General features: G+C 38.5%; 2 protein-coding genes across 5 annotated transcripts in view; one reads left to right on the top strand and one right to left on the bottom strand.

The window, feature by feature from the left end:
* The first annotated feature begins 3 nt into the window (after positions 1 to 3).
* On the top strand, positions 4 to 22,936 carry NDUFAF7 (NADH:ubiquinone oxidoreductase complex assembly factor 7). The gene is made up of 11 exons (XM_070798509.1): positions 4 to 185; positions 467 to 630; positions 2,159 to 2,239; positions 3,184 to 3,294; positions 10,030 to 10,243; positions 11,285 to 11,343; positions 12,062 to 12,172; positions 14,646 to 14,789; positions 15,631 to 15,804; positions 16,320 to 16,611; positions 21,293 to 22,936. The coding sequence occupies exons 1-10, from the start codon at positions 134 to 136 to the stop codon at positions 16,533 to 16,535; spliced, it is 1,326 nt and encodes a 441-aa protein (XP_070654610.1). The 5' UTR covers positions 4 to 133; the 3' UTR covers positions 16,536 to 16,611; positions 21,293 to 22,936.
* The window catches only part of PRKD3 (protein kinase D3), an 86,982-nt gene continuing 81,530 nt past the window's right edge, over positions 18,928 to 24,379 (bottom strand). For all 4 annotated transcript variants that reach the window (XM_070798506.1, XM_070798505.1, XM_019969996.2 and 1 more), the window contains 2 exons: positions 22,414 to 22,499; positions 18,928 to 21,554 (listed from right to left, as the gene is read on the bottom strand). In XM_070798506.1, coding sequence (XP_070654607.1) covers positions 21,381 to 21,554; positions 22,414 to 22,499 — 260 coding nt within the window. In that variant the 3' untranslated portion in view covers positions 18,928 to 21,380. The remainder of the gene's footprint in view (positions 21,555 to 22,413; positions 22,500 to 24,379) is intronic.

Here is a 24,379-nt window from a genome sequence, read left to right on the forward strand (position 1 = left end):
AAGCACGCGCGCAAGGGCCCTAGCTTTCTTCCGCTAGGCCGAGTGACGTACTTCCTGTAAGGGGCGTGGCCCTCACTGGAAACAGGCGCAATCCCCACTTCCGGGCGGAGCTTTACTGCAGGCGAAGTTAGAAATGAACTTCTTGGCGGCAGCCGGCGTTAGGCGGCTGTGCGCAATGCGCGCAGGTAAGAGATTGCGGTGCTCAAAGCCTTGTTGCCTTGGAAACCGTCCGGGACGCCTTCCTCAGTTGAGAGGACTCTGGGGCGCTCTGGGCTGCAGACTGGAGTCCAGCCTAAGACATGGAATGGCTGTGTGGTCTTGGGCCGATTGTGGCCCGAGACCGCTTTCCTGGCTTTGGCTAAGTGAAAGGTTGACGAAGCCGCCTTGAAATCACTCAGGCTGCTGTGTCAACACTTAAGATTTCTAATGAGTTCCGGTTAATGGTTTTTTGGTTTTTTTTTTGCAGTCCTTCCTTGCCTTTGGAGAGGAAAGTACTTCAGCTCTGGGAATGAGCCTGCAGAAAACAATACTGTGACCCCCATGCTGAGGCATCTTATATACAAAATCAAGTCTACTGGTCCCATCACTGTGGCCGAGTACATGAAGGAGGTCTTGACGAACCCAGCCAAGGTATGGGTCGGGGCACCAGGCCACCAGGCCCACTCGAGCAGCGCTGTCAGGTGTGAAACAGGAGGATGTGCGCAGAGGAGCCCGAGGGCCCTCAGCCCTAGCGGGAGCCTCCCAGGGCAAAAGTCAGGCTTGAAAACCTTTAGTTCAGTTCAGTCGCTCAGTCGTGTCCGACTCTTTGCGACTTCATGGACTGCAGCACGCCAGGTTTCCCTATCCATCATCAACTCCTGGAGCTTGCTCAAACCCATGTCCATTGAGTTGGTGATGCCATCCAACCATCTCATCCTCTGTCGTCCCCTTCTCCTGTCTTCAGTCTTTCCCAGCATCAGGGTCTTTTCCAATGAGTCAGTTCTTTGCATCAGCTGACCAAAGTATTGAAGACCTTGGGACAGATAAATCAATCTGTCAATTGGTCAGAGCTGGGTGAAGTCAGCGGCAGTGTCATTAAAGAGAGGACACGTTCCAAAGATGTTAAGGAGACAATGTAACCAATTGGATTTATGAGATGAGGAAGGATGACTTCCCTACTTGGGTTTATGGTAGTTGTTGGAGTTATTTTTCAGGAAGAAGAGAATACAGGAGTAGGAAGAGGTAGGACAGAGTTGAGTTCAGTGGATGAATTTGAAGTGTTTGTGGGACTCAGGTGGCATGTGCAGTAGGCAACAGGAAGTATGAATTTGGTGCTTGGAAAGCTGTGTTGTGAAGGCATCAGCAGGCACTGGAAGCATATTCCATTGAGAATGGGAGGTCTGGACCTTTATGTTACAGCATTAGGCATTGTTACAGCTTTCTGACTTTCGTTTCCTTTCTGCTGTACAGAGCCACTTGGTGAAAGCCTGTGGTTCTTTTATTTCAGTGTTTCACTTTTTGTTGGGTTGAATTATGAGATCTGTGGAATCCCAGGGTTCATCTTCCTTTTGCTTTTGGATGTAGTGGAATGACTCAGGGTCCAGAGGTTTAGTAAAAGAAGGGATCCTTTAATGCCTGTATACAGTGCTACAGTGTACCAAAATTTCAGGTAAGGAGAAACTTTAAAACACGCTTACCTGGGTTAGAGTTGAGATCTGCTCTTCATTTATCCATTTGTTGAGGCACCAACTATGGTGCACACTGTTTCAGCCTCTGCAAATACTGCAGTGGACAGTGGAGCACCGCACTTATGTTCTGGTGAGAAAATGAGCCATAAACAAGGAAGCAAATAATTGCACAAGATCACTGTGGATTGTTTTAATTAATTCTGAGGGTGAAAAAGACAAAACCCAGATTGATAGGGATTGGAAGCAAATAGTGTGGTAGGAATAGGGGTTGTGGAAGTGCCTTAGTTATGTTTTTCTAACAGTTCTGCAAAATGACTGTTACTTTGTAAAATCTAGGTAAAGACACTGTTTATTTTGCTTATTTAGAAGAGAGAACTTTCTTATGAAATACTTGTTTTTCTAGTTGTATACGTTATATAAGATTTTGGAGGGGTGTTTTAAAAAGCTTATTTGAAAATTAATGTTTTCTCCATTTTTTTCTTCTTACGTAGGGCTATTACATGAACCGTGACATGCTAGGAGAAGAAGGAGATTTCATTACTTCACCTGAAATAAGTCAGATGTTTGGGGAGGTAATATTCAATGTAAACTATAGAAGAAACTAATTATTACAAACATTTGAGAAAAAAATCAAGTAGTATTATTCTACAGTAGTGTTTTATAAGTTTTGTTTTTTGTGATTCATGAAGTTTTAATTTTTTAGTGGTTTATATACTGAAAGAGAATAATAGAGGTATATAGAGGACATTTAAAAGGTTTATACTTCATGTAGAAAAGGAAATGTAGTCATATGAAGAACAAAAGGAAAGAGAAAGAAAAGAGACAGAAGGTGAGGCATTCGAAAAGAGGAGAACCAGATGAAAAATGAGAGTGGAAGGATGGAGAGAGACAACAGGTGAGGTGTAAAAGGAAGTTGGGAGTACCCAAGAAGGAAGAGAGAAAAGATTAAAAAAAACACTGAGGAATCAGTGGGATCAAGATGTGTGCTAAAGCCCCTATTTCTTATTTAGCTGTATTTATAGTAGATGTCTCCCTTGAGGAAACTTTGAATTCTTTTCAGGAATTCTAGTTCATTTATTTCCTTATATAATCTTGGATCAATTTAGAAATAGGAAATAGTACACAAAAGGAAGAAGAATCTAGGCATTAAAAAATATTAACTATCACTTAAAGCCATGTAATTATTGAAATTGCATGAATATGAAGAAATGGCCTAATCATACTTCATATGTCTGTTCGCTTTCAAGTACCAGTACCTTTCAGTATGTGTCATGAGACCTTTTATAATGGAGGCTGCCTTTTAGCTAGGTGTTTTCTTCTGTGACTAAGCATCGTAAGTGGTATGTGTTGTACTGCGAAGTTCCTATGTGTGTATACATATATGAACTTGTTGAATAACATGTATAGTTGTTTGCAAACATTTTGCTTTCTGGTATAAAGTCTGTTTACATAGTTTTATATCCTGGTATCCTTTTATGCTTTATAATGCTCAAATGTAGTTCTTTCCTTCTCACAGCTCCTAGGGATATGGTTCATCAGTGAATGGATAGCCGCTGGAAAAAATGCAGCTTTCCAACTGGTGGAACTAGGCCCAGGCAAGGGAACCCTCTTGGGAGATATTTTGAGGGTAAGTAACAAAGTCTCATGTACCTGAATCTTGTTATCTGTTTTAAAAATTAGTTTCATTTATTTTTAACGTGCATGGGCTTTCTCTAGTTACAGCAAATGGGGGCGACTCTCTAGTTGTGGTGCGAGGCCTTCTCACTGCAGTGACTTCTCTTGTTACAGAGCACAAGGTCCAGGGTGCATGGGCTTCAGTATGTTGCGGGGCGCAGGCTCTGGAGTACAGGCTGAGTAGCTGTGGCTCAGGGCCTAAGTTGCCCCACATCATGTGGAATCTTCCTAGACCAGGGTTGAACCTGTGTCCCCTTCATTGGAGGTGGATTCTTAACCACTGGACCACCAAGAAAGTCCAGAATCTTGTTACTTTTAACCGAGGTGAAAACTTTGTTGATTTCCTTGGCTTTCAGCCTTACTTCCTTCTCTCATATTTCTCAGCTAAAATATAATGTCAAGGTAATATAATGAATCATTACTTATTATCTGTTTGTAATCTTAAAAAGTGGGGGTTTGGGGAGAATGTGAGTTAAAAAGTATAAGACATTTAGAAGACATTATGGAAGAATGTATTCATCTTTTGAGTAGGGAGTTTTTAAAATTGATGTAAAAAAGCAGAAGCCACAAAGAAAAAGATTAATAATTTCCATTATGTTAAAATTAAGAACTTTTTTGTTCTTTAAAAAAACTAGGAACTTTTTGTTCTTCAAAGATACCGTAAAGTGACAAGACAAAGCACAAAGTGGGAGGAGTTATTTTTAACACATACAACTAACAAGGAACTGACGTTAGAATACAGAAAAAACTCCTGTAAATCCATAAGAAAGTGACAGAGAACTCAACAGAAGGGCCAAGCCAAAGATGTAAACAGACCTGTCATAGAAGAGGAAATCCATATGATCAACAAATACAAAAAGATGCTCAGACTCATTGGTAGTCAGAGAAATGAAAGTTAAAATCACAGTGAGAAACCATTCTGCTCAAAATTAGAAAGACTTGGTGAGGATGAGGAGCAAGGGGACTCTCACATGCTGCTTATAAGTATAATTTGGTGTAACTCCTGTGACTAGCTATTGGACATTATCTGTTAACATCAAAGTCACTCATATTGTGTGACCCAAAATAAATTGTGAGTTTATTTTGCATGTACGTGACAATTTATGTAAAAAAGAAAAAAAAAAAACACCCATTCAGTTTCAAGAAATTAAAATTTCCTGATGTTATGTAATTTCTGCTTGAAATTAGGAATTGAAATTTTTTTTAAATTTACAATTGTCTAATGAAGAAGAATCATTATATTGTATGGCTCGGAGTGGAAAAGACCTACTGACTTACGTTTTCAGGGGTCAATTTTGTATCTTTTTAAATTGACAAAGTCATTTGAATATAAAATAATAAAATTCTCAAACAATATTTTGTCTCAAGCACCTTAAAAATTAAGCCCACAGGTATTTTTCTTGACATTTTTTTTTATTGAAGTATAGTTGATTGACAGTGTTTCAGGTTATAGCAAAGTGATTATATATATTTATTTTCAGATTATTTTCAATTCTAGGTTATTATAAGATACTAAATATAGTTCCTTGTTGTTCACCTGTTTTATGGTTCTTGCTGGTCCTTGTTGTTCACCTGTTTTATATATATGGTAGAGTGTATGTGTTAATACCACGTCCTTCATCCTTGCCTCCCTCTAATCCAACTGTGAGGTTTGTTTTTTGGAAAGAAAATGTTTGGCTTTATCAATTGCCCTGCCTACGCGTCTTCAGTAGCTACCCTCTGACCAATACAAGATATTCACAACCATTTGCCATACCCTAAATGCTGTGCTCCAAACTATATGCACCAAACTACCCACAGGTCTTAAAAATGTCTTGAGGATGCTTCCCTATTTCAAGTTCTAAGAACTCTGAAACAGCCAAAGAATATAAGGAAAAATAGCCAAAGGTATAATTACAGATGTTTTATTTTTGATCAGATTTCTGAAGGATATTTCTCTTCGCTTCAGTTCAGTTGCTCAGTTGTGTCTGACTCTTTGTGACCCCATGAACTACAGCATGCCAGGCCTCCCTGTCCATCACCAACTCCCAGGGTCTACCCAAACCTATGTCCATTGAGTCGGTGATGGCATTCAACCATGTCATCCTCTGATGTCCCCTTCTCCTCCACCCTCAATCCTTCCCAAATCAGGGTCTTTTCAAATGAGTCAGCTCTTCGCATTAGGTGGCCAAAGTATTGGAGTTTCAGTGTCAACATCAGTCCTTCCAATAAACACTCAGGACTGATCTCCTTTAGCATGGACTGGTTGGATCTCCTAGGAGTCCAAGGGACTCTCAAGAGTCTTCTCCAACACCACAGTTCAAAAGCATCAATTCTTCAGAGCTCAGCTTTCTTTATAGTTCAACTCTCAAATTTTTCTGTTAGGAAGAAGTTTTCCATATGTAGTTTCATCTCAAAACTGAATTTGAAAAAGTCGTCTTGTCCTTATCAGTCTGCATCTGCATATACAGATCTCAAAAGTACGATGCATATCACCAGTGAATATTAAATTCAAGTGAAAAAAATTGATGTACTTACACAGTTAGCATTGAATATTTTGCATTAATGTGTATTGATAAAACATTAGTATATTTGGTTTTTTTCTCCTTATGTTTACAATGGCAAAAAAAACAAAGTATATGTAGCTAAGGAAAAATTGAAATGGAAAGAATCTCAAAGTTAAACTGTGAAGTTATTCAGTTCAGTTCAGTTCAGTTGCTCAGTCGTGTCTGACTCTTTGTGACCCCATGAATTGCAACACGCCAGGCCTCCCTGTCCATCACCAACTCCCGGAGTTCACTCAAACTCATGTCCATTGAGTTGGTGATGCCATCCAGCCATCTCATTCTCTGTCCTCCCCTTCTCCTCCTGCCCCCAATCCCTCCCAGCATCACAGTCTTTTCCAATGAGTCAACTCGTCACAGGAGGTGGCCAAAGTACTGGAGTTTCAGCTTTAGCATCATTGCTTCCAAAGAATACCCAGGGCTGATCTCCTCCAGAATGGACTGGTGGGATCTCCTTGTAGTCCAAGGGACTCTCAAGAGTCTTCTCCAACACCACAGTTCAAAAGCATCAATTCTTCGGCGCTCAGCTGTCTTCACAGTCCAACTCTCACATCCATACATAGGGACCATTGGAAAAACCATAGCCTTGACTAGACGGACCTTTGTTGGCAAAGTAATGTCTCTGCTTTTGAATATGCTATCTAGGTTGGTCATAACTTTCCTTCCAAGGAGTAAGCATCTTTTAATTTCATGGCTGCAGTCACCATCTGTAGTGAATTTGGAGCCCCCAAAAATAAAGTCTGACACTGCTTCCACTGTTTCCCCATCCATTTCCCATGAAGTGGTGGGACCGGATGCCATGATCTTTGTTTTCTGAATGTTGAGCTTTGAGCCAACTTTTTCACTCTCCACTTTCACTTTCATCAAGAGGCTTTTGAGTTCTTCTTCACTTTCTGCCATAAGGGTGGTGTCATCTGCATATCTGAGGTTATTGATATTTCTCCTGGCAGTCTTGATTCCAGTTTGTGCTTCTTCCAGCCCAGCGTTTCTCATGATGTACTCTGCATGTAAGTTAAATAAGCAGGGTGACAATATACAGCCTTGATGTACTCCTTTTCCTATTTGGAACCAGTCTGTTGTTCCATGTCCAGTTCTAACTGTTGCTTCCTGACCTGCATATAGGTTTCTCAAGAGGCAGGTCAGGTGGTCTGGTATTCCCATCTCTTTCAGAATTTTCCACAGTTTATTGTGATCCACACAGTCAAAGGCTTTGGCATAGTCAATAAAGCAGAAATAGATGTTTTTCTGGAACTCTCTTGCTTTTTCCATGATCCAGAGGATGTTGGCAATTTGATCTCTGGTTCCTCTGCCTTTTCTAAAACCAGTGTGAACATCTGGAAGTTCATGGTTCACGTATTGCTGAAGCCTGGCTTGGAGAATTTTGAGCATTACTTTACTAGCGTGTGAGATGAGTGCAATTGTGTGGTAGTTTGAGCATTCTTTTGCATTGCCTTTCTTTGGGATTGGAATGAAAACTGACCTTTTCCAGTCCTGTGGCCACTGCTGAGTTTTCCAAATTTGCTGGCATATTGAGTGCAGCACTTTCACAGCATCATCTTCCAGGATTTGAAATAGCTCAACTGGAATTCCATCACCTCCACTAGCTTTGTTTGTAGTGATGCTTTCTAAGGCCCACTTGACTTCACATTCCAAGTTGTCTGGTCTAGATGAGTGATCACACCATCATGATTATCTGGGTCGTGAAGGTCTTTTTTGTACAGTTCTTCTGTGTGTTCTTGCCACCTCTTCTTAATATCTTCTGCTTCTGTTAGGTCCATACCATTTCTGTCCTTTATCGAGCCCATCTTTGCATGAAACGTTCCCTTGATATCTCTAATGTTCTTGAAGAGATCCCTAGTCTTTCCCATTCTGTTGTTTTCCTCTGTTTCTTTGCATTGATCTCTGAGGAAGGCTTTCTTATCTCTTCTTGCTATTTGGAACTCTGCATTCAGATGCTTATATCTTTCCTTTTTCCTTTGCTTTTCACTTCTTTTCACAGCTATTTGTAAGGCCTCCCCAGACAGCTATTTTGCTTTTTTGCATTTCTTTTCCATGGGGATGGTCTTGATCCCTGTCTCCTGTACAGTGTCATGAACCTCTGTCCATAGTTCATCAGGCACTAAGTCTATCAGATTCAGTCCCTTAAATCTATTTCTCACTTCCACTGTATAATCATAAGGGATTTGATTTAGGTCATACCTGAATGGTCTAGTGGTTTTCCCTACTTTCTTCAATTTAAGTCTGAATTTGGCAATAAGGAGTTCATGGTCTGAGCCACAGTCAGCTCCTGGTCTTGTTTTTGCTGACTGTATAGAGCTTCTCCATCTTTGGCTGCAAAGAATATAATCAATCTGATTTCAGTGTTGGCCATCTGGTGATGTCCATGTGTAGAGTCTTCTCTTGTGTTTTTGGAAGAGGGTGTTTGCTATGACCAGTGCGTTCTCTTGGCAAAATCTATTAGCCTTTGCCCTGCTTCATTCTGTATTCCAAGGCCAAATTTGTCTGTTATTCCAGGTGTTCCTTGACTTCCTACTTTGCATTCCAGTCCCCTATAATGAAAAGGACATTTTTTTTGGGGTGTTAGTTCTAGAAGGTCTTGTAGGTCTTCATAGAACCGTTCAACTTCAGCTTCTTCAGCGTTACTGGTTGGGGCATAGGCTTGGATTACCGTGATATTGAATGGTTTGCCTTGGAAATGAACAAAGATCATTCTGTCTTTTTTGAGATTGCATCTAAGTACTGCATTTCGGACTCTTGTTGACCGTGATGGCTACTCCATTTCTTCTAAGGGATTCCTGCCCACAGTAGTAGATATAATGGTCATCTGAGTTAAATTCACCCATTCCAGTCCATTTTAGTTCGCTGATTCCTAGAATGTCGACGTTCACTCTTGCCATCTCCTGTTTGACCACTTCCAATTTGCCTTGATTCATGGACCTGACAGTCCAGGTTCCTATGCAATATTGCTCTTTACAGCATCGGAACTTGCTTCTATCACCAGTCACATCCACAACTGAGTGTTGTTTTTGCTTTGGCTCCATCTCTTCATTCTTTCTTGTGTTATTTCTCCACTGATCTCCAGTAGCATATCAGGCACTACCGACCTGGGGAGTTCATCTTTCAGTGTCCTAACTTTTTGGCTTTTCATACTGTTTATGGGGTTCTCAAGGCTAGAATACTGAAGTGGTTTGCCATTCCATTCTCCAGTGGACCACATTCTGTCAGACCTCTCCACCATGACCCGTATGTCTTGTGTGGCCCCACATGGCATGGCTTAGTTTCATTGAGTTAGACAAGGCTGTGGTCTGTGTGATCAGATTGACTAGTTTTCTGTGATTGTGGTTTCAGTGTGTCTGCCCTCTGATGCCCTCTCACAACACCTACCATCTTACTTGGGTTTCTCTTACCTTGGACGTGGGATATCTCTTCACGGCTGCTGCAGCAAAGCACAGCCACTGCTCCTTACCTTGGACAAGGGGTATCTCCTCACGGTTGCCCCTCCTGACCTTGAACATGGAATAGCTCCTCTCCGCCCTCCTGCACCCACGCAGCTGGTACTCCTTGGACGTGGGGTTGCTTCACTAATAATGTGAGGTTATTAGTGCTGTTCAAATCCGATTTCTTGTGGATACATTCTGATCATCTCGGTGAGACTGTTTTATAGACAGGGAAGCTTTTTAAAATCAAGCCTAGCTCTCTGTCCATGAACATGCTATGTGGCACCAGGTGTCACATATTCAATTTCCAGGTCTTACAAGTAATAAATCTCCATTTTTTCAAAGTTAAAATCAAGGCCATATAAATTTTATTTCCTTGGTCTTTTTTAGACTCCCTAATCTGGATAATTGTTTTTATTGGATGCTAAAGCTTTTATTTTCATTTGTCAGTCATAATTCTAATTTTTATCAGTAGGAAAGCAAATGGTACTGTAGACTGTTCATTTCTCATATAGACTATGTTTAATAACTCCAATAAGTTTTGGTTCTTACAGACTGCTGGAGAGTGACCTGTGTGAAGAAGAAATTTCTCTGAAACCAGCTATTACTTCTACTCTGATACTGACAAATTATTGAAATAAATGGCTAGAAAAACCTAAAATCTATTCAACAGTCTGTATTTTGCCAATTTCTTCTTTTTATATTTAGGTATTTAGTCAGCTTGGGTCTTTGCTGAAAAACTGTGACATTTCACTACATCTGGTAGAGGTGAGCCAGAAATTAAGTGAGATTCAAGCATTAACGTTGACTGAAGAGAAGGTCCCATTAGAGCGAAATGCTGAATCCCCAGTATATATGAAAGGTGTCACTAAATCTGGAATTCCAGTTTCCTGGTACCGAGATCTTCAAGATGTTCCAAAAGGTAATTATTTTACTTTGATTAATGAAAGAATTTTGATCACAGCCCCTCACAGTGATATGTGAGCACAACCTTGTTTTGCAATATAATAGACTGAGTTAGTGCTGCCAATTCCCTTACTTATAGAGATTAACAAACATTTTTTTTCTGGAGAAGAGCATTGTGTTAGAAAATAAAATCACCTAACATTGAGAAGCAGTGAATTTCATGCAGTGTTGCAAAAACCAGACAAAACCAAAATAGGGATCTCTGTTGTATACTTCAGTTTTTCCCGACCCCCTAAGATAGTACTGATGATGAAGCAGCCCAAGGCAGTCGGGCTGAAGGAAGCAATGTTAGGAAATTAGTTTACTTTTTTAGTTAAAAATTATTTATTTGGCCACACTGGGTCTTAGTTGCGGCTCATGGGAACTTCCATCTTTGTTGCGGCATGTAGAATCTGTTATTAATAGTTACAGCATATGGGATCTAGTTCCCTAAACAGGAGTTGACCCAGGTACCCTGCATTGGGAGCATGGAGTCTTAGCCACTGGACCACCAGGAAGTCCCTTAGATGAGTTTAATATTGTCGTCTTTGGATTATCCTTACTTGTAAAGGGTGGTGGAGAAATCCTAGTATTCCTCAAGAATGTTATATTGACGAGCCCCAGGTCAAACCTAAAGTGGTATCGCCTGACTCTGGCCAAGGTGCCACAGCTGTTCCTGGCCTTCACCATCTCATTTGATTTTAGGAAATTCAAATCCTCTTCTAGCTAACAGATTTGAGTTCTGATTCATTTCATTCTTAGTGATGCATTAAAGATTAAACTGATGATTGGGATCCTCTGTGTGGACAGTGAGAATAGTGATAGTTCCTCCTGTGTAAGTTCTGCACCGTAGGTTTCCTGTGAAGAGGTGGATGATTCTGTGAAAGTGGTAATTACGCAAGCACCACAACTCCCCATATGAAGAACTATGCATTCTCTTTTTGCTAATGTCCAAAAGAACCAATTTATTGCCTTGAAAATGCTGAAGTGTTAATTTCTCTCTTCTGTTTTTAAATAGAGTACAGCTTTTATCTCGCACATGAATTTTTCGATGTTCTTCCTGTGCATAAGTTTCAGGTACTGATGGGAAAGAAGTCACATTTATAATTGAATAACAAAGGGCCTTTTGTTGTAAGAATAAACATTTATGGTGTTTAATTTTTACTGTTTGAAGCTAGCTATATTTGGAAGTTTGATGACTATAAATAATTGAAAATAATTGAAACGCAAAAGTGAAATATTAAGGATTCTTAATTCTCTTAGGATAATTATTAAGAATTCTTAATTCTTCTGGGATAAAGATGTATGGGAATATGAGATGGTAAATGATTATAGTACAATGAAGGATAACTTTTTTAGGAAATATTTTTAAATTCTAAGAATTAAAATTTTTCTTCATTCTTTCTGTGAGGAAATTTAAAATTTGGTAGCAGTGCATGTGTACTGGTAACTTCTAGGGCTAAGAGTATATGTTAATATTATTATGTAGCAATTTGTTGGTGAAGCTTCTGATTAGTCTTTCTAAGTCTGTTTTCTGTTTTGGGGGCACTTACCATGTTGCTTACTTTCTCCTCCACTTCTTATCTAAGCAACATTAATAGTTTGCATCTGTCAGTCTACTCATATTATTCAAAGGAAATGAAGTAATGCCTTTAAATAATTTCAAGTGGTAAAGTGTTCTGTAAATGTTATTTATCTAGCTTATATATGATAAGAAGAGAAGATTTGCTATTTTGATAAAAGCAGTTTTGAGAACAGACTTGCAGAAATTTCTTTTTTTGTTATTTGTGTTTAGAAAACCCCACATGGATGGCGAGAAGTACTTGTTGATATTGACCCACAGGTTTCTGATAAACTGAGATTTGTTTTGGCACCATGTGCCACCCCAGCAGAAGCGTTCATACAAGTAGGAATAAGTTTTTTTTTTTTTCGTAAGTTTATTGCCAACCCAATCTTCGGTCTTATTTTCTGAGTTCCTATTTTAGAGTTCCTTGTAACATTTAAGAGCTTTTTATTGATAGTGGAAATCCATAGGATCTGTCAGAATGGGTTCAAGTCATTCCTTGGCTGTGTGAGCTTCATGTAATAAGAATTTAAGTGCTTACCCAGCAAGTTCTGGGTCTGTCTGTCTCCCGCAGTTCTCCATCAAATGGTGACAATATTGTTTACTTGACAGGAAGTTATGTGTCTGTGAAAACAGTGTTGTACAGTGTATAGTAAAGTAGCAATAACAATATTTGTTAAATACCTTGTATTACTCTAGTTTCTCATTCAATTCTCAAAACTACCCTTAGGTCAGTTTTATTATCACTCTCTTTGGGCTACTGTTGGAGCATGCATTTTTTCTCAAATCTAAATTTGGGTGAAAGAGAAAAAAGGCATGCTTCAACAGTATGGCACATGATTCTAGTCTGATTTTAGTCTGCCAAATGGTGGATGTACTGCTGCATAATCTCAAGAGGCTACAGATCTTAGGTTTGGGTTTAATGATTCAAAAATCCTTTACTTCCCAGGCATGTTTGGGCTTTAGATTGCCTGTTTTATCCCACCCACCTCCCCTTTTTTGAGCTGAGAAAAAAAGGATTACTTTCTAGACCATAACTAAGGATTTCTGCCTCAGAAGTTATTGATTTTACAAGCTTTTAAACATAAACCTGTGAATTAAGTTTTCTTTGCAAAGCATAGATTTAAAATATCAGCCTAAGTGTTTGTGAACATTTCTGTGTTTTCATATTGTGGCTACCTAATTTTACCTGAGTGAGAATCAAATTCATAAAGCTTCCAGAAGCTGACCCTCTGAGAGTTGATTGTTGTTAGTTCTTCACTTGAACAGTGTACACTTCGGAGAGATGGGGTGATGACTTCTCCCTCTCATTTGGACGGAGCAAATGGGAATGGAAATCTGTTGTCCTGAAGAGCAAGCAGTGTAGGATGTAAAGAATGCCAGCACAGAACGCTGAGGCCTGTCAGCTTATGCTTGAAACTGGTCCTGTGATTTATGTAGTCACACCACGGAATTTATCAAATAGCATGGGGGGCTTACTTGGTAAAGCCAACTAAGTTAGGATTCCCTGGCAGCTCAGTTGGTAAACAATTTACCTGCAGTGCAGGAGACCTGGGTTTGATCCCTGGGTGGGAAAGATCCCCTGGAGAAGTGAATGGCAACCCACTCCAGTGTTCTTGCCTGGAGAATTCCAGGGACAGAGGAGCCTTGTGGGCTACAGTCCATGGGGTCGCAAAGAGTCCGACATGACTGAGTGACCAACATACACTGGGGGCTTAGTGGTTTATTATTTCATTTAATCCTCACAGTAAGGCTAGAATATGTACTGAGGAACTAGACTGTGAAAGGTGAAGTAACTTGTCTCTAGTAAGCAGTGGATGAGCTGAGACTCACGGGCTGAGTCTGCCTGACTCTATACCTCTTAGACCTGTGCTATTATAGGCAGAGACTTTCTGTTGTTTAGTCACTAAGTCATGTCTGACTATTTGTGACCCCATGAACTGCAGCACGCCAGACTTCCCTGTCCTTCTCCATCTCCCAGAGTTTGCTCAGATTTATGTCCATTGAGTTGGTGATGCCATCTAACCATCTCATCCTCTGCCACCTCAGGGTCTTTTCTAATAGGTGTTAAGAGGGAGCAAAAGTTAATGTATAGTTGCATAATGAAGAAAAAATTTGGTTCAGTAACAGGAATTAGTCAAATTTAATATATACTAATCCAGTTGGCAAGTATTATTATTTATTGTTCATATACTTTCTAAGCCAATATGTACTTCTTGAAGACCCTTAACAGTTGAACATCTTGGGAAATAAGGGCTTCAGGTACATTGACACTGGTTTATAAGCTGGTATTAACTTACAATGTTTAGGGTATATCAGTGGGGTACCTTTTGCCCCCAAAGAAAGCAGATATACTTAATAGGCTCTGTTTTGTTATATTGGATTTATTTCATTTGTTCTTCCAGAACAAGTTTTTAGTGTCTTTTTATGTGCCAGACACTGTTCCAGGCAGGCAAAAATCCCTTTCCCATGGTTTCAGCCCAGTGGAATATATTTATATGAATTATGATATAGAAGTAAAATCACTGTAAATAAAATGATAATGTACTTAGCCATCTGGAGGGTTGGGAGGACTTATGGCTTTTTATAAAAGGCATCAAAATAAAATGTGTTTGTAAACTGAGTGGATGGCATCAGAGAACCAAGGAGTTCTATATAATAAAAAGGGTGTCATGTGAAAAGTTGAGTGTAGACAACATATTCATATTGAGAAGGAATTTGTTTTTGTTATAACTGAGAAATGCTCATTGTAGGAAAACCCTAAGGAAACAAGTTTTTTGAATGATGTATTTTGATTCAACTATTCCCTTACTAGAATGATGAAACAAGGGATCATGTGGAAGTGTGTCCTGAGGCTGGTGTTGTTATTCAGGAACTTTCTCAACGCATTTCACTAACTGGAGGTGCTGCCCTGATCGCGGATTATGGTCATGACGGGACTAAGACAGACACCTTCAGAGTATGTATAATCCAGTCACATGATTTATCAGAATTTAACTGGTACAGTTGACGTAGTTGTCATATGTTAGGGTTGAAGTTCATTGAAGATATGTATCTCATTTTGGTTTCTACAGTGTCTGTCCTTGCTGCATTACATATTTTATAATTAATCTATGTTGTTATAATCACCCTTAACCCGGTATTTTACTGTCTACCTTTCCTTTGAACAGGGTCTAGATTGTCTACATTATTCCTTAAGTTGCAGAACCTAGGTTTGCATAGATTCTAGTAAACATCTGAATAATTCAAGTGGGAATTTTCTTAAAAGTTCTTAAAAATTTCTCCTCCCTTCAGTAAAAAAAAAAAAAAAAAGTTTAACTTTATTATTATTTATTTTTTTTAAAGAAAAACCTGGAGAGTTTTTTTTAAAACACTGTTCTCTAGATTTACCTCCAGGATTCTGATTTGCTAGGTCTGGGAAGAGTCCAGTAACGTGTTCTCAGGTGATTACGATGCATATAGCTGATGGATACACTTTGTAAAACACCGTCTCAGTTCTGTTAACCTGAGTTCATCTGGAGAATTCTCTCTTTATCACCATGGGCATTAATGAAAATTTTCAACAGATGTCAAAGGCAGCATGTCCAGGCACTACAACACAGTACTTCATAGTGGGTTTTCCACATAGTATCTCGTTTGAAGAAAGGGTGCTATGTTGTAAGAGTCTGTAAACCCCTGATGTAGGCCATATATTCCTTTTTAACAGTTATGTAAAGTGGACTACATGATAGCATTTCTTTAATCTTGATGATGATAACCGTAAAAGTACAAAAACTCATCATTTAAAAATTATGTTCAAGGGGTTTTGTGGCCACAGGCTTCATGATGTCCTAACTGCCCCGGGAACAGCAGACCTAACAGCTGACGTGGACTTCAGTTACTTGCGTAGAATGTCCCAGGGGAAAGTAGCTTCCCTGGGTCCAGTAGAACAGCAAACTTTTTTAAGAAATATGGGCATTGACGTCCGGCTGAAGGTAATGATTTATCTTATTTCACTATTACTAACTAGTTTAATTTCATAGTATTTCAATAAGTACTGTAAGTAGTGAGTTCACGTGGTCTCGGTGCTCTTATAGTCCGATGCATGGTGTTGTGGTCTTTTCAGCAGTGTGGGGTTCAGTGTAACCAGACCACTTGAGGGTAGAGCAGATTGTAAGTTTCACGCATCTCTGTAAGACTTCCAAATAGTGTTAATGTTTGTTAAGAAAACTTAACTGCCTGTATGGGTATGAATTTTAGAACTGTCTTAAAGACAGCTTAACACTTCAGCGTAGATCAAACCACCTGGGAATGTTTGTTAAACATACAAATCTGTAGGTTTGAGTCACAGCAACCTATGTCTTTAATAAACAGGCCATGATTCTGAGGTAGAGGCTCAAAATCACATTTTTAAGCAGTTTTAATGAATAGTTAATAGTCATTGTATTACTACATATACCTAGGAATTGTTTCTTCTGGTTATTTTTACTAAGACATTTTTTCTTTTCAGATTCTTTTAGATAAAACAGATGACCCATCATTGAGGCAGCAGTTACTTCAGGGGTATAATATGTTAATGAATCCTATGAAGATGGGAGAAAGATTCAACTTTCTTGCCTTGGTACCTCATCAGAGACTTCATGGTAGAAATCATCAGACGAATGCACGTCAGTCAAAACCCTCTCCATCACCTGTAGCTGGGTTTGGTGAACTTGCTTGGCAGTGATATTTCAGTTTGGACTTTTCACCCCCAAGTTGGCCTAAGAAACCAGAATAAAGGGAACATATTTTATATATCACAGGTAAAATAAGTATTAAAATATTTTCTCTCTTCATAGCCAATAAAAATAAACCATACAGTACCACTGGAAGTTGATCTTTTAAGGTTGTATTTGATTCTTGGTACAAATGTTTGTTCTCAATTTAATGAAACAAATTATTGAGTATCCTCTAATTAATAAAGCTGGTTGTTATAAAGTGTAAACATGAATACTGATTGGTTTAATAACAACTGGAAACAACTGGCCATTCACAGGGGGCTGATTAAATAGAACTAGTTGCTCCGTGGCACGTGAAAATCTTCTGGACCAGGATCGAACCCGTCCCCTGCATCGGTAGGCAGATTCTTATCCACTGTACCACCAGAGAAGTCCGAAAGTGAAAGAAAAAGGAGTTGTTCAGTTGTGTCTGACATTGTGATCCCATGGACTGTATTCCTCCAGGCTTCTCTGTCCATGGAATTCTCCAGGCAGGAGTACTGGAGTGGGTTTGCCTGTTCCCTTCTCCAGGGAATCTTCCCAACCCAGGGAATCGAACCCAGGTCTCCTGCGTGGCAGGCAAATTCTTTACTGTCTGTGCCACCAGGGAAATCCAAGTATGATGTTAAATGGCCTTTATTATATTGAGATAAGTTCCTTCTGTATCAGCTTTGTTGAGTTTTATCATGAATGACTGTTGAGTATTGTTACTTTTTTCTGTCTGTTGAAATGACTGTGTGATTTTAATCCTTTTATTAACGTTGATCACACTGAATGATCTGCAGATAATGTGTCCCTGGAATATATCCCACTTGATCATGGTATATTGTTGAGTTCAGCTTGCTACTTTATGCGGATTTTTGTGTCTTTATTCATCAGAGATACTGGCCTGTAATTTTCTTTTGTAGTCTTTATCTGGTTTTGGTACAAGGGAAATCGTGGCCTTGTAGAATCAATCTGGGAGTGTTCCATTCTCAGTTACTGGAATAGTTTGAGAATAGGTATTAGCTTTTCTTTATATGTTTAGAATTCCTCTGTGAAGCCTGGAGTTTTGGTTTGCTGTTTTTTTTATTAATTACAAAGTCAATTTCACCACCAGTGATTGGTCTGTTCAGGTTGTCTTGATTCAGTCTTGGTGGGGTAAGTTTCTAAAAATTTGTGCATTTCTTCTAGGTTGATTTGTTGGCATGTAACTATTCATGGTATTCTATTTTTTTGGTATCTTTAGTATTATTTCTCCTCTTTCATTTATTCTGTTTGGGTCCTCTCTTCTCAGTGAGCCTGGCTAAAGACATATCAATTTTATCTTTTCAAAAAACAAGTGCTTGGTTCATTGACGTTTTCTATTGTTGTCTGGACTTTATATTTCCTCTCTTACTTCCTTCCATATGCTAAGTTTGGGCTTTGTTCTTTTTCTAATTCCTTTAGATGGTAGATTAGGTTGTTTACTTGAAACTTTTTTTTCTTGAGGTAGGCCTTATATTTGCTATGAACTCCCAGTAATCACTATGAAATTTGCCAGTCTGGTTTGAGGGGTGAGAAGTCTTTTTTAATTTGTCCTCCTTTTTGGTATTTGAATTTTTTACAATATGCTTCTGTGAATTTTATAATTAAAACCAAAATTTGATTAAAAAAATTTTAAAGTCACAGTAAAACCAATCAACCTGACATGTACTTAAAACATGAATGAGAGTAAATGCAGACTTAGGAGAAATAATTTTCTAAAATTAGTTAATTCTCTCATTTCCAGATAACTGTCAAGATTTATTTCTGTAAGTTCCCATTCTTTTGGTTCACAGAACTTTTTAATAATACCAGACATGGACTTTCTGAAGAATTATAGTAATAGCCACACAAATTTGAGAGATTAAAAGAATGTTAGCTGTATATCTTCAATTTATAGCTTAACTATATTGGAAGTTCACTGGCAGAGTGTTCAATGAAAATGTCCATAGTTGGCCCTTCCCAATTATTTAATAGTTTTCATGATTAAGGGGAAAGAGTTAGCCAGTGCTTCTTAAAACCTAGAAAAACATAAATTAACTTACTTAAGTCTTTTGGCAGTTGCAATAGTTGAATATTTAATGGTAGTTTCTGAAAAACTTTTAATTATTCCAAACTTTTAAGAAATGAGACCTTGAGGTAATAACCTCAAATTTTGTATAAAATTGTAATAATGAGTTGTTTTTTATTTTAGTCAGATAAAAAAAATCTGTGTTCTTAAATATAGCATTAGTTTCATTTACAAATACTATTTCCAAAACAGTTCTCTTACTAAAGCCTGGGAAAATAACACAACCAAATACAATTTTCTCTGGATACCTCTACTAGCTCAGGTTTCCACATGGAAAAGTACAGTGATATGGAAATACATTTTATTATCAAACTTCAAGGATATTTACAAAAAGTGGGATATAATTAAAAATGTACTAAACAATGTCATTACAGACTTTGTATACATTATCAAATGTTTCTAACAGTTATTTCTTATACAAACATGATGACTTCAAGACAAAAAAGGTTATGCAGGTTATACAGTAACTGGAGAAAATTACTCAATTCCAAATTATCTGACAGTGCCTTTACAGTTTTTTCTAAGAAAACTTCTCAATAACAAAAACAAAGAGTGCAATTAATTTTATGGCTTTTAAAGTTTTATTATATAAGTATAGCAAACAGCATTCCAGTTAATTTTCATCTTACACAGTAAAACCACAATAGGGTGCCTAGGACTCAGAAATTACTTCATTTGAGCACACTGATTGTATAAACAGACTTAGAGAAATTAGGGGAAGTTACCCCCTATCACAGGGAAAATACATTTCCCAAAGGTTTTACATAATTAATTTGCTTTTAGTTTTTTAAATTCCTGTATGAGAATGAAATAGTGAGAGACACTGTGGAATGTCTTCTGGGAATATCTAACGGTAGGCAGTATAGCAGAATGGTTAGCAATAAGGACTCTGGAGACACACTGCCCGGATTCAAACCCACATCCTAACTGTCTGACCTTAGGCAGCTAGTTAATTTTCCTGTGCCTCACTTTCCTTATCTGTGAGACAAAGTTCGATGACTTATCCATGTCTCCTGTGAGGGAAAAACATGTAAAGAGCTCAGAACAGAGGAGCACTGGTGTTTGCTTCCATTCTCTCAAGGGTATTTTTAGCCCTACACAAGGGAGCAGCTTCAGGGATCTCTGAAGGCCCTCTCATTCTGTTCACAAGAACATTCTTTTGCTATCTCAGATTCCATGGGAAATGACAGTTAACACTTTTATAACTTTTAGCTTATAAATATCTGATCTTCACAACAACATTAAGGAAGACAGAGGCAGGAATTATAATCTTTATTTTATAGATTGAGGAGCTCAAAGCTCAGCCAGGTTGTCACCTGCCGAGGTCAACACAGCTTAAGAGTGGAGCCAGATTTTTGGGCTTCACATCTTTTGTTCTTTTTGGAGGGGGGAAAAAAACATTCACAGTGATTATTTAGGAATCAAGAAACACAAAGCCCCTAGATTTTTTATAAGTGGATAGTCCTAGATCTTTAACTTTTTTGGGGGAAACTATTAGTAACTTTTAAAAGCTATGAAAAAATCTAACCTCTTAAATATGATGTTAGGGTACAAAAACTGTCTTTAGCTGGCTGCTGGAGCTGCAGTGTTTTTAAAAATACTTCATTCTTTCATTTGCTCAGCTGATAATACAGCCCTACTCTTTATAAACTGTTTCATGCTCTACCCCACCCACTCCCCTAAACTGCTGAAAATAATTGATTTAAAAACATTCCAGATATCTGTAAAGCCTTCCAATAAGCTAAGGGAAGAAAAAAAGAATATTGTTTGTTATTCTTTCCTGTAGCATCAACTAACCCTGCACTGTCCCTACTTTTGGCATGTATTTAATTTTCTTCCTCAAATTATACAGTCCCATGTAAAGAGAAATTGTGTGATTAGAGTTCAGATCTGTACCCATTAAATGTTGGAATCTAATGGTGACATCACAACAGCATCAATGGGAATGTGATTATTTAGCAGCAGAGTTGAACTACAGGAAGACGTATGTAACAACTCAGCACTTAGACCAGCAGTTCCTACTCCTGCTTTTGTGTATCAGTTGTCCCAAATAATCTTAGGGGCTGTTGCAACATACAAACAAAAGGTGACAACTTTTCATGTTAAGAGCATATTCAGAATTTCAACCCCAAAGAAATTAGAGCAATACTATTATTTTGGAGTTTAACTGACCTAAAAGAGAAGGGTAAACCAGTTCAGCACTCCCTTTCTAGGCATCTAGGAAAAACCCCTCAGTGCCTCTGTGGTCAGTTAAACAAATGTTTAAAGTCTATAGGAAATGGCATGTTGGTAGCATCTCAGTTATCTCATAAATGCAAATCTGTTTAGTTATAAACTGTGTAATAACTCTTGTATGATTTGATCAAGCTATGCAATAACTGGACTCTGGCTTGCCTTTTTTCTCCTTTAAAAAAAAATGATGTAAGAACAAGAAAGGAAGATAAATTAAGTGCCACTATTGTACTAAAATGAGCGCTTAGGGAAAAACACAAAAACCAGTTATTGCTTACGTTGTAAAGGTTTATGAAAAGCTTCATCTTGGATTCCATTATGTTTTTATGACTCAGTTTCCCCTCTTGTACCTACTCAGTATGAACTACAGTATCGGTGTCACTGATTCCTTATATTTTCCATATCTTTGCATCCTTTCAGATGACAGCATACAAAGAACAACAGTTACGCAGCAAAATACCAGTCCATGACACGACATGCTTCCTTACTGAAGTTAGCTCACTGATAACTAAGGATCTTCTTCCATGTCGTCTGGATTGGGAGCCATAATGAAGTGCTTTGGGTATACAAGGTTGTGTGTGTATGCATGTATTTCCCAGCGGGCATCGTCACTTTCGTGTGTAATGTAACGTTCACCAATGCGAGTTTCAAATTCTCTAAGGTCAAGCCAAGTCTGATAGTCCTAGGGGAAAAAAAATGAAGATTATGAACAGTAAAAGAAACAAAATACTGTTAACTTGTTTTTTTGCTTAGCACCCTAGTTATGTAATTGACAACCCCTACCCCCTGCTGCTGCTGCTGCTAAGTTGCTTTAGTCATGTCCTATTCTGTGCGACCCCATAGATGGCAGCCCACCAGGCTCCCATGTCCCTGGGATTCTCCAGGCAAGAATACTGGAATGGGTTGCCATTTCAAATACTAGCTATACAATAAGTTCCATTTGTAATACTTTAGGTTAGCAATGTTATACTTTTTCAGATTTAGTCTCTCTCATGAAGGAAGTAACTCTTCTAAAATTAAAAAAAAAAAAAAAAATACTGCCTCAGCCCTCTGAGGTGGTTAATAATAACTATTAATCTGATTACACCTTACTCCTCAAAACAGGGGAAACGTGCTTAGACTCTGTTGTCAGGATAATTTAACAGTTGCTGAGATTAATTATGATTACATCTGTTCTAAAGTTACTTATATCCCTCATTCCCTTTACAGTAATTGTTCTAAAGCTTCTCTCTAGTCTGAAGTTTGGGGGTATCTTTTGATAAATCTATGCAATGGCTTTTAGGGGAATTAAACCAAACATTTAAAATGGCGTATCTGATCTTTTCAGTACAAAATATAAACCTTTTGGTGGACATTTTAAAAATAAAATATATTTGACAATATAATGTGTTATGCTCACCTTACAAAAAGGTGAAATAAACACCATAAGGCCCTAAGACATGTAGAATCTGATGATCTATTAAGAGTGGTTTCATTAAGTAAGACAAATCACCACAAACTGCTCAAATGAAGATTGCTAAAGAGAAATACATTGCTTTTACCTGCAGCCAGGGATGACTAAGAGATTTGTCTACGCTGTAACGTTTTCTCATCTTCACTTGAAGTAGGTTGTTTATCAAATCAATTGCTAAGGGAAAAGACAAAATAAGCTATGTGAATCTGAGCACTGACCACCCCAAACCTGTGACTCTGCCCAAAAGGCAGTTCAATCCACAGAAATACACAGTTCAAGATATTTGCTTCTCAAGGACATAGCCTTTAAGCTAACATGTTAGTGACTGATAAATATTTATTGAATTCAGTATACCTGGTTTATTAAGGAGACAGTACAGAATACAAGTTAAAAGTATAGACTGGAGCCCGCCCGCTTGAGCCCAAGTTGTAACTGTGTGTGACATGGGGTCAGTTACTAACTGCACTGTGCCTGTTTGCTCATCTGTAAAATAAGGTTGTTGAGAAGATGAAATAAACTTAATACACACAAAGGGCTCAGAATGATGCTTTTATGTGCTAAGAATTAACCATTACTTTTAAAAATGAATAAAACAGACTCTCTGTACAGTCTGATTTTGTTTTTTTTTTCCCTCCACAATGATGCTATGCTAGTTTTGGGCTTGGAATGGAAAAGAGCCAAAGCCATTCATTGCCTTGCTTCTGCAGATGTAGTTATAGTGAGGTAATAACTTCTTACCAAAAGTTCGTACTTAACAGGTTTTAACAAATAAGTTCATGGTATTTTGGTGTATGTGGTGAGATCTTAGCATGCATATTTTATCCAATTATTTGGAGATGTGGGCTAACTATAAAACCAAAGCAACCATGTAACTACACACTGACAAAATCCTTATGTAACAAGGCCATTGTTACTAAGGTCTGCATCCAGGGATGAGCCACACTAAGGACTATCCTATACTATTTCTAGTTCTATATACTGTCATACCAGTCAAGATTTTCCAGATTTTTTTCCACCCTGTTTTTTCCCCCCAAATTAGTTTAAGTACTAGTTTCTCTATATTCTAAATATCCATTGTTCCTTAAATGGCAGTCTGCTATGTGCATCAGGATCATTCAGTGTGTTTACTAAAATGCATTCCTGAGTAGCAGTACAGCTGGTGAGTCTGAGTCTTAGGGACAGAGCCAGAAGGTCTTTTTAATAACCTCACCAAGTGATTCTGATGTAAGAGGTCTATAGACCACACTGTCCAAGGGGCTCTAAGGTGACTTTGGCAACATCCCCAAACCCTCATATATACTTCTTCCATCACATCTCTTCATTAACAAGTAAGCCTACTATTTACTATGTTGTCCCTCAAACTTTACCCAGTTTTATTAATCCCTATGATTAGGTCTCATACTGGGCAGAATTTTTAAAAATGTTTTAAGTGGTGTATAAAGAACCTGATTTAGTTCTGAAGGTAAGAAAAGTGACTGTGAAAAGATAGATTACTTCAGGAAAAATATGCCCAACCAGTAGCCTAAGTAGATCATACAGTTTGGAGGGGTTCAGGGAAGACTTCACAGATGAGCCACAAGATCAGGGATCTCTGAAGGGCTGGAAGGGTTTCGACAGCAAGGAGGAGAGCAGGCAGGGGAAAGGTCTAAAGCAAAATGCAGCAAATGACTGAAAGCAGCTTGTGTAGGGCAGCAGTAGCAGAGGAGACCAGAAGGTGAGAACCTGGGCCGCGTCACAGAGACCTACAGCTGCAGCCTGGTTCCAGGGAGGCTGAGGTGTCTGGGAGCACAGTAAGACGAAAGCAGCATTTCCAGGAGACGGACTTGGCACCGGTGACTGGGGAGCACAATTACAAAGCTGTTTCAGTAGTTTCAAAATGAGGCAGTTGGGACCTGGATTAGTGCCCTGCCTGGAAACTTAGGAAGATAAAGAAACCATATATAAAAGGAAGTATTCTTCAAACAATGGTAAATAGCTGAATTTGGAAGATGAATGGGAAATATTAAAAAGAGATGTCAAAACAGGGTGATGTGGAATCATGAAGGTTTTTAAAC

This window comes from Bos indicus, chromosome 11, assembly GCF_029378745.1.
Source record: "Bos indicus isolate NIAB-ARS_2022 breed Sahiwal x Tharparkar chromosome 11, NIAB-ARS_B.indTharparkar_mat_pri_1.0, whole genome shotgun sequence".
Classification (NCBI taxonomy): Eukaryota; Metazoa; Chordata; class Mammalia; order Artiodactyla; family Bovidae; genus Bos; species Bos indicus.